At 37.7% G+C, this 15,582-nt stretch overlaps 2 protein-coding genes across 2 annotated transcripts; one reads left to right on the top strand and one right to left on the bottom strand.

The window, feature by feature from the left end:
• The first annotated feature begins 511 nt into the window (after positions 1–511).
• Positions 512–6,770, top strand: wdr31 (WD repeat domain 31). The gene is made up of 10 exons (XM_014998258.2): positions 512–800; positions 1,399–1,470; positions 3,277–3,409; positions 3,561–3,635; positions 3,727–3,871; positions 4,414–4,514; positions 4,649–4,716; positions 4,935–5,076; positions 5,264–5,426; positions 5,522–6,770. The coding sequence occupies exons 2-10, from the start codon at positions 1,424–1,426 to the stop codon at positions 5,722–5,724; spliced, it is 1,077 nt and encodes a 358-aa protein (XP_014853744.2). The 5' UTR covers positions 512–800; positions 1,399–1,423; the 3' UTR covers positions 5,725–6,770.
• Positions 6,771–7,422: 652 nt separating this feature from the next.
• bri3bp (bri3 binding protein) lies at positions 7,423–14,745 on the bottom strand. Its single transcript, XM_014998260.2, has 3 exons — positions 14,411–14,745; positions 12,294–12,396; positions 7,423–12,190 (listed from the first exon to the last, which is right to left on the bottom strand). The coding sequence occupies exons 1-3, from the start codon at positions 14,591–14,593 to the stop codon at positions 11,769–11,771; spliced, it is 708 nt and encodes a 235-aa protein (XP_014853746.1). The 5' UTR covers positions 14,594–14,745; the 3' UTR covers positions 7,423–11,768.
• Between the last annotated feature and the right edge of the window lie 837 nt (positions 14,746–15,582).

The raw sequence follows: 15,582 nt of genomic DNA, 5'->3' as shown, positions 1-15,582 counted from the left end.
GTATAAACAAAAATAGTCATTAAATCACAAAATGACCAGTGGCCCTAAAACACGAAGATTTCAAATTCTTTTTGCAAATTATACCTGCCACATCTCTCAGGCTAAAGAGGAACTGGCCATCTGGCTTATTATGAACTAATAGTTAAAATGACAACATTCTGGATGAGATGAAGATGAATTACATCTGAGAAGGCACCATTAATATTGTCGTTAAGAAACAGCTTTAGGAGCAACAGAAGCGTAGGTCATAAATAAATGCTACACCTTTTAAGTTTTATTTGTTAAAAATGAGCCTTCAGAGCACAAAATAGTTCAGTGCAGTCTGTTTCCTAAAAGTTTTAGCATACTATTTTTGGCATAAAAAAAAACATTACCTTGTAGCAATTTGTTTCATTGAAATATGTAGTTGGAGGCCGCTGATATAAAATAATTACTTTGTTTTTACCCCACACTTTTATTTTGTGAGCAGTTACAACTTCCGCTTGTTCGCTTCCACGTGTCACGTGACTCCAGTTCCCCTGGATACGGGAAAGCGTCTAGCTGCGGTCTCCGCGGAGGAAAGGATGGATGTGTAGTAGTTCAAGGGACGTTTCAGTGCGGTGTTTTATACAGTTAGAACGTCAAACTATCATGGCCATTTGTCGGGGAAGCGTCTCTGTCGTCCCAACAACGACTTTATCAACTTTTAATACCTCCAACTTTATGTTTTAGCCGCGCCGCTCTGCTGATCTTTCTTAGCATGGACGATAAGGATTAGTTAGCCTCAGCATCACCCCAGTGACCACACTTCCTGGTGACAGGTAAGTAGAGGGAGTCTTCAGAAGTGGGTTTGAAAACAAGAAGTTTTAACATTACTATTATTTCAAATAACTTCAGTTAAATTCCCGCGGGAGATGTTGCATAATGACCGCCAGCACAGTTCATAGCGAGGTGTTTTCGACTGACTAATTCCTTGTGGCGGTAATGATGTGGCGCTAATAGGATTGGAGCTCTCTCCTTCCTGCCGCTTGTTTGAGAAATTCGTGGGGATAATGAGGGTGGAGCTTAGCCGTGCGTGCGTGGGAAAGTGGTGTGTGGGGGGGTTAATCTCTCACAGGGTATGCAGTGGCAGTGATATAATGACCATGCATTCATGAGTGCATGTTTTGCAAGTGTTTGATGTATATCTGCATGGTATAATCACACCTATTAATTAGGCTCCATTTTGCTACATTGATGTAGGAAAGCCTAACAACCCCCCCCCCCCCGCCTCCGCCAAAAAAAACAAACAAAAAAACAAAAAACAACAACAACTGACATCACAATTTACATCTTGAAGCCAAGCAATAGTTATTGTTCAATTAGTGGAATGATTTTTTTTTTTTAACCTCAGTTGGATTTTCTGTCTTTGTAATTCAGTGTGGCTGCAGGTTTCTGAGCAAACATGGGGAAGCTGCAGAGCAAGTTTCGCAAGAGGTCTGAGCTGTACAGGTGGGTTATGTTGGACTGTTTACAGTCTGGTCCTTCTTGTTTTATGTAGTTCTTCAAACTATTATTACAAGAAAGTTTCCTTGCTCCTTAGTAGGCCTGGGTGGCTTACCAGTCTCAACGTATGCCCAAGTTTTTGGTTTAAAGACCACATATTTTTCTATCGTCCTGTTCCCACAGTGTAGTATCCATATAATAACATTACAGAGAAAGTGTCAGAGGTAATATTACTGGTGGTGAAAAACAAGGACAGTCATAGTGTTGTAACTAAATGGGGGCAACCTATCAGTTTTGTTACTAAGGCCGACATACCTGCTAAGCTAGCAGAGCAGATAGACAGACTAATTAGTTAATAGTTTTTACACTTGGACAGAAATGAATATAATGTGTAATAAGCATTACAGCTAGTTTTACAAGGTGTTTATTCAAAGCTTTTGTTTTTCAAAATCAAAATATTAAACACGTTATGTAACATTATCATAGCTATTGTAATATGTATGTTTTTAGAAGCAGTGAGAACAATTGCTGCTTTATTCTTTTAAATAAAAAAATATGTCATGTCATGCATTTTTGTTGTATATGTTGGTGTAAATATTGTTGTACTGGGAACTCTGGTGTGTTTTCTCGGTGTTATCGTAGTAGTGAATAAACACAAACCTGGTCTATGCAAAAATGGAAACACTTATTCTATCTAAAAACAGTAGTAGTTGACCTAATCAGTTTCCAATCTGTCAGCTGAAGGAGCGCAGTGCTATAGGGACACAAGCCTCTGTTTTTCTCTTTCTACAGAAAACTCTAAAGGATCATTTTTTTTGATCTTCGAGATCCTGGAGCTGCTAGTCTCACCATGTTTTGCCTCAATGGAACCCGAGGTTTTCCGCATTTTAATCCACTTAATCATTTAGGCAAAACAAAAGCTCCTAAGCTCAGAGGATAAACTTGCATTATTTACAAACACAACAACTAACTGAGCAGAGACAAATTAAATGGGATCTTTAGGGACGTATTTCTAGCAGTCTTATTAAGGAGCAGAATTAATTTAAAAATGTTTACATCATCTGCATCAGATAGTGTTTTTGCATCGGTGTGTGATCCATCCGCCAGAAACATGGCATGGTGTGCAGTCAAATCATGGTTATTTGTATAGCGACAAGGCAGTTCAAATTGCTTTACACCATAAAGACATGATATAGTTACCATTTGTAAAACAAGCAGTAAACATTAGACTTCTTCAAATGCCATCATCAATATGTTGCTCCATGTTCCACTTATTACTAATCAAAGGCAACTCTTAGCAGGTGGGTTTTTAGCCTTAATTTAAAAGAGCTCAGTTTTTCAGCATCTTTGCAGTTTTCTGGAAGTTTGGTCCAGATTTGTGGTGCATAGCAGCTGAATGATGCTTCTCCATGTGGGGTGCAGGGTTGAAGACAAGAGATTGTTAATGTATTTTGGGAACGTGAGCAGCAGCGTTCTGAACCAGCTGTAGTGTTGACCTAAAAACCTGCAGTAACTTCACCGCTACAGAACCAGACAGTAAGAAGTGTCTGGCATTCAAAACTAATTATTTTTTTTAAATATTCATTACATTATTTTCCTAAAAAGAAAATTTAAACAACCAAATCATCAGACATGAACCCGAGAGGTTTGAATAGGTTTGTGAACTGTATGATGCTGTTTTGAGATTACCTTAATTTTGAAATATTCTTGGTAAGCTATACTAATGGCTAAAATCACACATTTTTCCAGCATCTAACCAGAAATACCCCCCAAAAGAATTATCATACTTACATACATACATATTTTGTGCAGATCACCTCAAGGGGAGAAGGCTGAGAACACCTTTGACAGTCAGGTGTTACAGTATGAACCTGCCCACTATGGATCCATCAACACTGTGACCAATCTCAGCCCAGACCTGTGTGTTTCTGGTGGCAGTGACCAGGTAGAGCAACAGATGTTTACTGTCTTGGTTTTACAGGACTGATCAAAATATAAGTGGCAGTACCGAGTGTGGGAGTTATAAATGTTGTTGTGTGATGCTTTGATAATACCTGGAGCTAATAAGCATAAAATGCCTGCCTCCTCTCCCGTAGGCCGTTGTGGTGTACGACTGGAAACAAGGCCAGATGTGTCAGTCCTTCCAGGGTCACAACAGAGAGGTTACCAAGGTAAAGTCAGTGGGAAGGGAGCAGCTTTAGTTCAATTAATAGCTGTTAAAATTTTCACACACTGATCAACGGTCTTCATATTTCCCCCCAGGTGCTTTGTTATCCCGGCAGTACATGGATCTTTAGTGCCTCGCGGGACAAAACCGTTCTCATGTGGGACCTGAACCAGGGAGACGAACCGATTCAGGAGTTTTGTGGACATGAGCTGGTTGTCAATGGAATCGCTATCAGCCCTGGTACAAACTTTAAGAACACACTCAGTTTCCTCTGTCATTAAACAATATTTAACTTTTGTATTTATGTTAACAAGTTATCAGTCTGCATTTTTTTGTGTGGTCAAAACAGCAATTTATTATAGAAATGTATAGGAGCATTGTTTCAACTGATGTGACAAATTTTGAATGAAATGGCAAATAATAATTATTCCCACTGCTGTTGTTTTGAGGAAACTGCAACTTAGGTTACGAATTTCTGTACTTCTGGTAGCACTTGTTAAATCGAATTAAATATATTACATAAAAGGCAAATTTTAGATTTTAGCGGTGCGGATATTTCTCTAACCTGCAAAGATTGGATTGGAAATTACAAACTGATCATATGCATAGAGTAAAATAAGAACAAGTACATATATACTAAGTAGTTTTTATGTTTTTCTGTGTTATTTGCAGAAAAAAAATTGCATTATATATTCCCTGCCTAACATGGTTATCTAAACTTAGTTTTGGGGGATAATAAAATATACTGCTTATCTGATGCTGGTATTTTAAATTCTTTGTAGATGGAAGAAAGCTTTGCACTGGCTCTCGGGACAACTGGATGTGCCTGTGGGATATAGAATCCGCAAAGTGTGAACACAGACATAACATCTCGAGAAACCTGGTGAGAGCATTAATTCATGCACCTAATGATGCACCTAATTGCAAATATGATCTACGTTCAACTAATTTATACCATATATTCATATTTTGATTTCTGTAAGGTTTCAGCTTTTCTACATATTTATTTGTTTCCAGGTGACTCATGTATGTTGGGTGCCAGCTAGCTTTTCTGTAGTCCAGACCTCAGAGGATAAAACTATAAGGTACAGCAAAGCTCTGTTTGTTGGGATGGATTATTTTTAGATGACTGGTTCAAATTTAGTGAAATTCATCTACAGTCCCTGCCAAAAATGCATAATCCCATCTCATGGAGAATGTTCAGTCAGTTATATTACAAGCGTTTTAGCCTTGGTCTAAATATTTATTGTACATTAACTAAAAACTGTGTGTTTGCTTGTCTTTTCACATGTTTTGCTTGTAGGGTGTGGGATAGCCGTTCGTGGCAGGTGACCAACACCTTTCCAGCTAAGCAGTATATACAGACTCACTGTGATGTCTCTCCAAATGGGAACTACTTGGTGTCCAGCAGCAACGGCTTTGGAGGCCAGGGTTGTGAAGCCACGGTGAGATCAAGAGAGGCACTTTCTAGATTTTATGGATTAGATATGAGTTAGAAACAATCCACATGGCTTAGGATGATGGTTTTATCCCATGTGTGGTGAGATGTTTCAGATGTTCTTTGTTTGTTACTGTGCTACATTCCTGAAACTGTTGATTGCCGCATGCAGTGAGGTGTTTGTGTGTTGTCAGCTCTGGGACTTGCGTCAGCCTGGCTGTAAAGTTGTGGAGTACAGAGGTCACCTGCAGACCACAGCCTGCTGCACATTTCTACCTGTGTTTTCTGGTGGCTCGGCTCAGATAGCAACATCCTCCCACGACTGTTCGGTCAAAATCTGGGATCAGAATACAGCAGGTAGGACCCCAGCTCCTGGGTAAAGGAAAACCCTTCCTGAAGAGTATAGTGTCAGTTTCTGACACCTGTAACACTGTACTTTCTGCTGATTTCAGTCTGTTTAGGGACATTGTCCCTGGATGGTGCTGGTCCTCTGGTTTCTTTGACTCCCACCGATACCAACAGTTTGCTGTGTGCCAGCTTCAACGCCGGTCTCCAACATATCCAGCTGGACCAGGGGTCCCTCCAGGCGCAGGGTTCTGGTGCTGGTTCAGGTGGTGCTGGAAGTCTGAATATGAGAGTTGTGGCACGATTCTGACAGCACCAAAGCATATAATGGGACTTAAATGGACATCAAGGCATTCAGTGAGCAGTAACGACATACTTCCTTTTTAAAAACCTTTTTTATGTCATCATTTAATGATTTTACTGGCATTTTTGCTTTACCAACCTGCCATACCAAGAAAATGCCAGAAGAGCGATGGAAAGGTGAGCAAGTGATGTGTGAAGTCTGTAGTTTAAATCCACAGTGCAGTGCAAAAATGATCAACTACTTTACAACAAACTGTAGTGTGTTTTATTGGGATTTTACTTAATAAGGTGACACAACAAAGTTTTGTTAAAGTTAGTCATTTCAGTTTATTTTAGAAAAATACTTTTATTATGTTTGTATTATTTTTTTGTGTCGAAATGTTAGAACTAGAGAATATTGAAAATGCCAGCTCATATGAACTTATTTTGTTCTTGTATAGAAAAGGTTTCCTGTTGATACAGATTCTTATATTTTTACTTTAAGATGCGCATAGTTGTTGTTATTAGCCATAACATTTGAATTTTTAAGCAACTATGCAAAATACCTGACTTTTTTTTTGATCAACTGAACATGAAGGGAAAATGTGCAAGTATAAAAATGAAGATGTTGTACAGTCTTTCAGATGCTTGCTTCACATATTCGTTATTAGAAATCTAAAGCCTATTAGACCAGGCATGCAGTAAATTAATTTAAACTGCTCTCATGTTTGAACTGTACACCTAATCCTCCTACTAATGCCATCTTAAACAGGTGAAACAAACTTGTTGCACCAACATAACCAGGTGGAGAAACTGAGGAAGCAGCAAGAAAACTCTGCATAGCTTTGTCTAAAGCCGCATCAATCAGAGAAGCTTCCGACTTCTAATTATTTCTCAGGGATTCAGGGAGTGCATGTTAGAACCAAACCGTATTAGAATTTACTGATTTTTATGTTAGTTCGCTCACTTGCCAGTTTAAGCATCACATTGATTTTGTTTGTACTAATTCTTAAATCACTCACTGATTTTGTGTTTGATACCAGCTGGTAAAAATAAAATCAACTTGTAAAGATATTTATTTGTAAAATGTATTTCATGTCAACTTGTTTTTTTGCCATTGTAATTTTACTTTTATTACAACAATTTTTCAACAAATATTCTGTAGACACCTGCTAGAAACTTGTAAACATCTAGTTATTTTGATTTTTGGCTTCACTTTTGTTGAGCGCTTTGCTTCATGTAATATGTCAGTCACAATAACCACATTTTCTTCAATCTGTGGAACCTTTCAACGCAAATATCAATTTTGTCACACTAACACATTATGTATTATCGCCACCTACTGTCAGAAAAATGTAATATCTTAAAACCACCTTTGGTAATATAACTATGCAGGAGCATCTCAATAAACTAGAAGTTTGTAAACAGCTAAATTGACTTAAGTAATTCACTTAGGAGTGAAACATATACAAGTTCGATACACAGTTATATTTTTAAATTAGAGATTTTAGCAATATCAGCTTAGTCTCTTACAGATATGGACCTGCACCGTATTTATCCCAATTAAAAGAAAATACAAAATGGAAGGCAGACTTAAAAGCAGACACTGCAGGATGACAGCACAGGCCAAGTTTCAGATTGTTTACAGAAGGCACTGACAGAATGTACATCACAGAAAACAGGAATATGTCACTCTCTTGAAAATAGTAATAAATCAAAGCATTAGTTTTCAGTTATACATGTGTTTATTCAAATCTGAACCTCATCTTTGCTCAAAAAGCAATTTTTCCACAAAGTTGTTCATAAAGACACATCCAAACACAAAAAAGAAATCAGGAGTCAAGTACAGAAGATTTAACATGATAAAGAAAAACAAATAACAACAAATAGTAAATAATAATAAAAAGCCTAAAATCAAATTTTCTTAACAGTAATAAAAATTGGCACAAGATATAAAGACCATTTGAAATAATAGACACAGATGGGTTACAGTAATTTAATGGACTTAAAAGCCATTCATTATGCACTCTAAACAAGAGAATAAACATCTGGGTGAAGTAATGAATCAATGCTGACAGACGCCAACACTGGAATCCGTTTGGTTTCAACCAGCATCTACAGTAAGTGGCTCATGATAACATTTATAATTAGTGGCATGATGTTCCACACAATACCTTACAAGCTCCCAAGTGTTTTAAAGATGTGAAAGAGCTTCAAATCCTCACCCAGTTGTAATAGTATTATACATGTTTAGGTGTGAATTTAAACAGATTATTGCAATTCTCCACAGTATATTTGGGTAACACCAGTCAACAATAGTTATCAGTCACCAAGTACCTTGATAAAGCACACATTTAGCTCCGTTTCTTCAGAAATATAAATGTAAATACAGATTGATCTGTAGGCCATCAATAGACCATAAGCCCATCTCTCCAGTCAGCTGCCTAAAGAGAAAAGAAGTGTCTGATTCCCACATATGTACCTCCATTTCAGGGACAATACAGTGATTATCGAAAGAGAAAACAGTGATTGTATCCAGTCTTTTTTATTTTTTTTAAACCAAGAATGATCATTTGGTCAATAAATCCCAGTCTCCAGTGTAAATAAATAGTGCAGAAACACAAGCTGCATTATGCAGTAACATAAACCAAAAACAATCGATTTCTGGCTGATCTCATGACATTCGTTAAAATCTTGACTCAGGAAGCAAAACTGAAATCTGCAAAGATAAAGGCAGCATGCAACAAAATCTCACATGACAATGAACAGTTCAATCACTTGGGTGTTTTCTTTTTAATGTAGCAAGCAGGCTGGGAATGTTTTGGCAAAACAAGAAAAATCTAAAACTTGGATGTAAATGATTGCTTGCCAGCAGTGAACACCACTTTTAAGCCAACCCCCAAGCCCCCATCCAACCAAAAACGTATTAATGAAAAAATAAATAAAATAAAAAATTACCAAACTATTAGCTTGTGTTTGGGGTATAGGTTCGGTTATTACTGAATAAATGCCAGTGGTGCCACAAAATGTTAAGACTTTTAATTAGGGAATATAAAGGACTCTTTGGGTTGTGATATTTCTAGGTTGCTATATTACGAGTTTCCTGACTTCATGCATGGCAATAATAAACCCAGCCTGTTGGGTGGAGTCTCTCTGCATGAGATGCTAAAGTTAGCAGAGGGACCTGGAATCATCTCAGTGACAGAGAAAAATGCAGTGAGGAAAATGTGGATCTATCCCACATCACATTGTTATCTTATGGTTTTTAAAAATTGTGCAGCACTACCAAACCTGCTAAGAAGAAAATCAACCCTGGACTTTCAAAATCAAGAATACAGAGCAAAGTGATATTTTTAACATTAGCTCATTATCTATGGGTCAAGGAGACTTGCACTAAATTGCAACTGGCAACAGGAATGGTCACGTATACGGATTCTTCTGCAGGTGCCTACAAAAATATTCACCCCTGTTGAACTTATTCACACTTTGCCCCATTTCTACTACAAACATGATGGTGATGCATCATGTTGTAGGGATGCATTTCTTCATAATTGATAGAGAAGCTGGAGGAAAATGTTCACCTTTCAGCACGATAATAACAATAAACATACAGCCGAAGCTGCAACAAAACAGTTCAGATAAAAGCAGATTCATGTCTGAGAATAACCCAATCAGAGCCCAGACCTAAATTTAAAAATCTGTGGCAAAACTTGAAAGTTGCTCTCTCATCCAATCTGGCTGAACTTAAGCTAGTTTTGCAAATGATGACAAATTTCAAATCTGTTAGAGATTTATCATACCTTCAGCCAAAGAAGCTTCTACATGCTGTGTAAGAGACTTTAAGGGTTCAATTTAAATTAGATTTTTATTTGTAAAAAAAAAAAAAAACACTGAATTTTATTCTTTCCAATTCCACTTCACAATTACGCACAACTTTGTTTCACAAAATTGCAAAACAACATTATATTTTGTGGTTGTAACAACTATATGTAGAGAAGTTCAAGGGGTATCATTACTTTTGTAAGGCACTTCAAACTTAAGACTTTAAAGTCCATGATGATTTAGAACTAAAACTAAATGTATAAAAACATAATAAGGTTGAATAGAACAGTTTGTGTTTTGCAAGTCCATTGCTTGAGCATCTAGGTCAGCTTCATCACCTTCATTACTGTAACTGCTGACTGATTTAAGCACACTAACAAAATCCCTGCTATCAAACCGAGCTTCATTAAAATGGCATGCCCCCATGTCAAGGAAGGAGTTGCTAGTGATTAAAGTAGCAAAAACATTTTGATTTTAATTTCCTAAGTAAAACTTAATTTATTTTCCTTCAGCTGGGGATGTTTGCTGCCTTGCATTATGGGTCTTATACCATCACAACGTTTGAATGACTCCTCCAAAGCTATAAAACATAGGTGTAAGAAATGTCTCCAGGGAAATGGCCAATAAGACAAAGCTCACTAAAATCTAACCCATTGTACAGAAAACATGGTTGGATTTGCAACTTTTAAAAGCCACAAAATGAGATCAACTGCACTTTCTTTTTAAGATGATTGAAGTGATACAAGTATCTGTTGAGTAAAAGATACTTGCACAAGTATCTATTACTTAATTAAGTAATAGATACTTGAGTAATAGTGTCTATTACTCAAGTATACATACTTGAGTTTCAACTTGGTTGAAACTTGTTTTCAACCAAGTTGAAAACAAGATTTACAGAAATGTTTCAGCAATTTCCACTTTGGAGTAATTTCAAAACTTTAATTGGGAATTTGGGGAATGAATGGGAAACGACTGGATTTCCAGAAACCCCCTGTGCATGTGATGGAGGACCTGCATAGATACAGTCAAAAGTATTCAAAATTATGCTAGAATAACCCCATATTTGAAATCCCTGCTAATTGCCAACGTTTAACATTTTTAAATATTACTGTTAATAGTTACTTCCCAAAAAAATCCTAATGATTCCCATTGAAAGTTTCCAACTATCCAGACTTGTGCAAGGTCCTTTATCCTTCAGTTTTTTTTTTTTATGATATTCAATAAAAACTGTGTTCTGAAAAAGGTGATTTTTCTAAGACCAATTAGCCAGTATCCTGTGACTCAAAGTATTAGAGCATAGATATGATAAAAACATGACCCGATTTGAGTCACCACAACAACTACAACATAAAAAGTACGATTTCTGTGGACGGTATGCATAAATTAAACTTCACAACACACACAGATTTCAAGCGACAAAAACGTTACTTATAATAGAACTCATATTTCATTATGTGTTGAGTGAGTCCCTGAGATATTGCTGGCTCTCTGTATGGTTTCCACATCAGAATGTGACTTTAGATGCAGTGTTTTTCCAATTCCCATGTCTGACCACAAACACACACTGGAGCAGGTCACTGCGGCATTGACTCATGTACCCAAACACACACACAAAAAAGGTCTGGACGTCACATTCGCCACATGATGGTCATTAATCAGAAACAATTTCAATATGTTTGGATGAAATAAATAAATCTCACTGTGGACAACTATACAACATCTTTACATATCAGAAATAACAATGTCTCAATTCGAGTCAGGCATTCGTGCTCACATTATTTCTTTTTTTTTTTTTTACAGTAGTTTCAAACAGATTTCAAGGGGTTTCAAAAGGGCAAAAATCTAAATATAAAATGTTTATTTTCTTAGCATGAGCACTCTATGTACTTCAACAAAAGAAAAATAAATCTATCATTTGACAGCTTGTTATAAGTTGCTAAGATGTGTAAAAGAGAAAGAGAGCTCACAGTTAAACTTCTTTACAGAGGTACAAAAAAATTTCCCAATCTTTTTCTGTTTACCATAATCAAGCAAAAATGTTTGGTTTGGTCGACGTGTCTAAATCTTAGAGAAATTTTACATTTATGTTCCAATAATCGACTCAAGCCTTTAAAACCCTGTGTTCAGATCTTAGTTTATCCCACCTGACAGTTGAGTTGTAAATACCTGGTAGTTGTTTTCCTGCGGATGTTATCAGGAAAGTGAGTTAAATACTTGTGGCCAAGCCTAACCCTTCTCCTTGCTGCGGGTCTACTGCTCCCCGCTGTGCTCGAGGCTGTCTATGACGCGGCTCAGCCTGATGTTGAGCAGCCTGATCTGAGTGTCCAGGTGGTCGATTTTCTCCTCCAGCGTGCCCGCCCCGCCCCCTCGACGCCAGTACGCTCCAACGGGTCCCGTCATGAAGTACACAGCCATGATGAAGCACAGAGGCAGCACGGCTCGCTCCGGGTCGCCCTCGAACTTCTGCAGGATGTAGAGGCAGGACAGGGCGAAAAGTATGACCCTCGCCAGCCAGAAGAAGCGTCCAAAAACTGCGTGCAGCAGATAAAACACTCCCCCCAGGAACATGGATAGGAACCAGTAGGCCAACAGTACGGCAGCGAGCAGGAGCAAGGCGCGTGCTGGGGAGTTGCTTAGAGACGTGAGGCTGAAGTAGTGGCTGAGGTTTGAAGCTTCACAAAACAGAGAGAGAGAGAGAGACAGGAAGTATATTATTTAAATTTTTTTTGTGTCAAATAAAGAAAAAAAAAAAAGTGCGGCAAGTTCATGACTTACAATCAATTCCCATCACATCAAGCAGATCCGACCAGATCTTCCATATGGTATCCATAAAAGAGTCCACTCCATGGACGAATCGCTCTGTTGCTTTGGAGAAAAACTGAGCAGAAAGAAGAGACAGTGAAGGTTAGGGCAGGTTCATTCCACAAAAACTGATATCAGAGGGCAGATGTACTGGCCATGGAAGTGACCGTACAATAGCACACAACTTATGGTGATCTAGTCATTTAAACTCATCACGAAAATGTTTCCTTGATATGGCTTCAAAGACGGACAGTCTCTGTTTGAAAAGCCTTAATTGAGTCAACAATTTAAAGTTAGACTTTTATAAAAATAAAGCCAGTATTAACCAGGTAACCTCTTCAGACCCAACACACCTGTATTTTAGGCCCAGTGTTTTAAAGGAGACCTATTATGCAAAATTCACTTTTTGCCCATCGTTATTCTTCCATTTGGGTCTCAACTGCTTCTAAAAAACAGCCGAACTGCTTAAGAAAACACAAACAAGTTTTTTGGAAACATGTTCACATTTTTCAGTGTCTTGAAAATGAATACTTAATAAATTGTACCCTCTGACTGATCATTGCTATTAAAACCTCTTTTTTTTTTTTTTTCCTTCTTCATTTGCCTAGTATCAAGGAAGCACCAGAAACAGTGCTTTTATTGTGATGCACTGTAAAATTGACGTATGCAAAAAGAAAGGCATCGACCTGCAGGCTGCCACACAGGAACACAAGGCTATTGAAAGTAACAATTTGAAAATTACAAAAATTTTATGTTACAACTGTTCCTAAGGTTCAAAACGCTTTAAATGAGAAGAAGAAGGCTGTGAAAGTGGCGTAAAGTCCCGAACTCTTGTTGGATGCAGCAAATGCATTCAACTGGTTACATTTCCATGAGTTTCATAGCCTGCCTTGTCTGGAGCATATTCATACTGTAAAATAATTTAAATCAAGAAAATGTTCTCAGTTGTACTGATGGGGATGGGTTTAACACTTTCAAGACAATATCCCAAACTCTTTACTAGCAATGTTCTTTAAAATGTTATATTAACTTTAACCAAATATATGTCTTTTGCACTTGGGACTTTAAATCTCCAACAGTCTTCTTAAATATAATCTTACTGACAAAAAACAAATCTTGTAAAGACATTCACACTGCCTGAACAATCACCACGTGGAGCAAGTGGGAGAATACTGTGGTTGTCACATGATTTCTATCTTATTCCTGATTTGTTGAATTGATAGTGCTACAACCTGTCTACAGTACGAAAAACCCCCCGGCACAGATCCCCAATGACGTCACACTTTCTCATTAATATTCATAAGCCTGCTCTGTTCTAAATATAGCATTTTGACGTCATTCGCTATCAGGGTCTTTTTCCCCTCTGTAGGCTGGATAAAAATAAAATGAAATAAAAAATAACGTAGACTGCGTCCATAGCCATTTTTCTATCTTGAATAAAAGCAAGTATATCACATGCTATGGATGTTTTGCTAGCATTTCTGTGCCACTGCTGTGATGCTGCGAAACTTTCCGCAATGTTAACATATGGTAAGCATACCACGCAGGCTAATGTCCACAAATGTAAAATAATTACATTTCCATTGTGTTCATTTGTGTTGATGATTATCACGTGACCACCGTAACATGGGAAGCAAACAGGTACTTTGCTTTGGCGGCTAAACGCAGGAAATGTGCAGCTTTTCAAAATGCAGGAAGTGCATCTGGACCAATGAGAGCACACAGGGAAGCTCAGAATGTCCTTCACATGAGGACTTATCTATGAAATGACAGAGGACGCTTTCAAAGACTGATACAGTTAAGGGCCTTCGATGTAATGACTGAATTCGCAGTTTAGAGATGATCTTGCGACCTTGAAACAAAACTGCAATGACACACATATATAACTTACATATAAAACAAAGCGTTTAGACTGGGGTCCTCAACAGGCGAAAAATCATTGGATTAATACTAATATTTCAAAATGGCATCCATGATAAATTGACCAGGCCGAGCCCGCTTTTTTCTTATTTCCTGTTCATCATGTGTGGACTGCAAGCAGCTGGCCAGCTCATAATTTAACGAGAACCAGTTTATGCTCCTCCGCTCACCTTGTACAGGGCTCTGATGTTATCCTCTCCGAACACGCTGCTCAGAGTCTGGTAGATCCCGTTAGCTGCCCGTCTGAAGCTGTTCTGGTTGCTGCTGCCGCTCCTGCCCCTGCCCGCTTCGGCTGTGCACAGAAGAGAGGCGGAAAGCACCAAGAAAATCACAAAAATCCTGCTCTCCTTCATGGCAGCAAGCGTCCAGAGGTGTCAAGTACAAGTTAGTATCAAAATGTTTCAATTAAAACCCGAGGTAAAAACAACAGCTAGCTGCCGATAGTGGACACCTTGCTGACGCTCGCTGTGATGGTGGTGATAGCGCTGTTACATTCAGGGCGGCTCGGAAAAAGGTGTTGTGCTCCAAATCCAGAGGGGAAAGTACAGTTAAGAGCGCAAGTGTAATGCTTCTTCTGTTGTTTGTCAAAAACAAATGTTCTTTTATATAAATTTACAAGTTTTACAACATGCATATAATACATGTAAACATGTATAATAAGTAACATGTTATACACTTGTGTGATGTTATCATAGACATTTTGTAAAAACAGCTTTATGATATACTCTTAAAATGATAAACATGTTAATTAGATATTTTTTTTAAAAATATACTAATTCCTAAAAGCAAATATGTGCATAAAGAAAAAGAGTTATTCCTGGAGATATTATATTTCCTATATTTTTTAATGCAACAACTCTCTTCGCCTCAAAGTGGGGTAGATTGAGATTAACTACAGTTTGCTGCTGCCCTCTGCTGATCAACGAGTGGTACTTCTAGTAGTGCTATTCAACGGTAAACTTAGAAACTACAGACTGTTTATTGGTAGGTATGCAGCCATTTAGAATGTTTCTGCAGAAGCATTTTAAATGAGAGGTAAAATATTTACAAGATACAGGTGAATAAGTCCTTTTGCCATGCAAAAGTATTCCTATCGTTGAACTTCAGGATCGTTGAACTTCCTATCGTTGAACTTGTTTTATCTTTTATATAAGATAAAACAAGAGACAGACAAATGAAAAAAAAACAACAAATAAACAAAATCAGTTGAGATTTTTAATTAAAATATAGTTTTAACAGCTTCTATCTTTTTTATTTCTGCATACTGTTTCCACAACAAAATAGCACATGGAGGTCATTCAGGTCTTACTCTTTTTTCACCATTAGGTTGCAAATTATATGC

This window comes from Poecilia mexicana, unplaced genomic scaffold, assembly GCF_051168715.1.
Source record: "Poecilia mexicana isolate PSO_F unplaced genomic scaffold, ASM5116871v1 scaffold_9, whole genome shotgun sequence".
NCBI classification, from domain to species: Eukaryota; Metazoa; Chordata; class Actinopteri; order Cyprinodontiformes; family Poeciliidae; genus Poecilia; species Poecilia mexicana.
This window is presented reverse-complemented; position numbering and strand designations above follow the sequence as displayed.

Coding starts and splice junctions, on each gene's coding strand:
- wdr31 (XM_014998258.2), top strand. CDS start 1,424: ATGGGGAAGCTGCAGAGCAAGTTTCGCAAGAGGTCTGAGCTGTACAG. Junction 4,515..4,648: donor ATAACATCTCGAGAAACCTG/GTGAGAGCATTA, acceptor ATTTGTTTCCAG/GTGACTCATGTATGTTGGGT. Junction 4,717..4,934: donor TCAGAGGATAAAACTATAAG/GTACAGCAAAGC, acceptor TTTTGCTTGTAG/GGTGTGGGATAGCCGTTCGT.
- bri3bp (XM_014998260.2), bottom strand. CDS start 14,593: ATGAAGGAGAGCAGGATTTTTGTGATTTTCTTGGTGCTTTCCGCCTCT. Junction 12,397..14,410: donor ACATCAGAGCCCTGTACAAG/GTGAGCGGAGGA, acceptor CTTTCTGCTCAG/TTTTTCTCCAAAGCAACAGA. Junction 12,191..12,293: donor TGATGTGATGGGAATTGATT/GTAAGTCATGAA, acceptor TGTTTTGTGAAG/CTTCAAACCTCAGCCACTAC.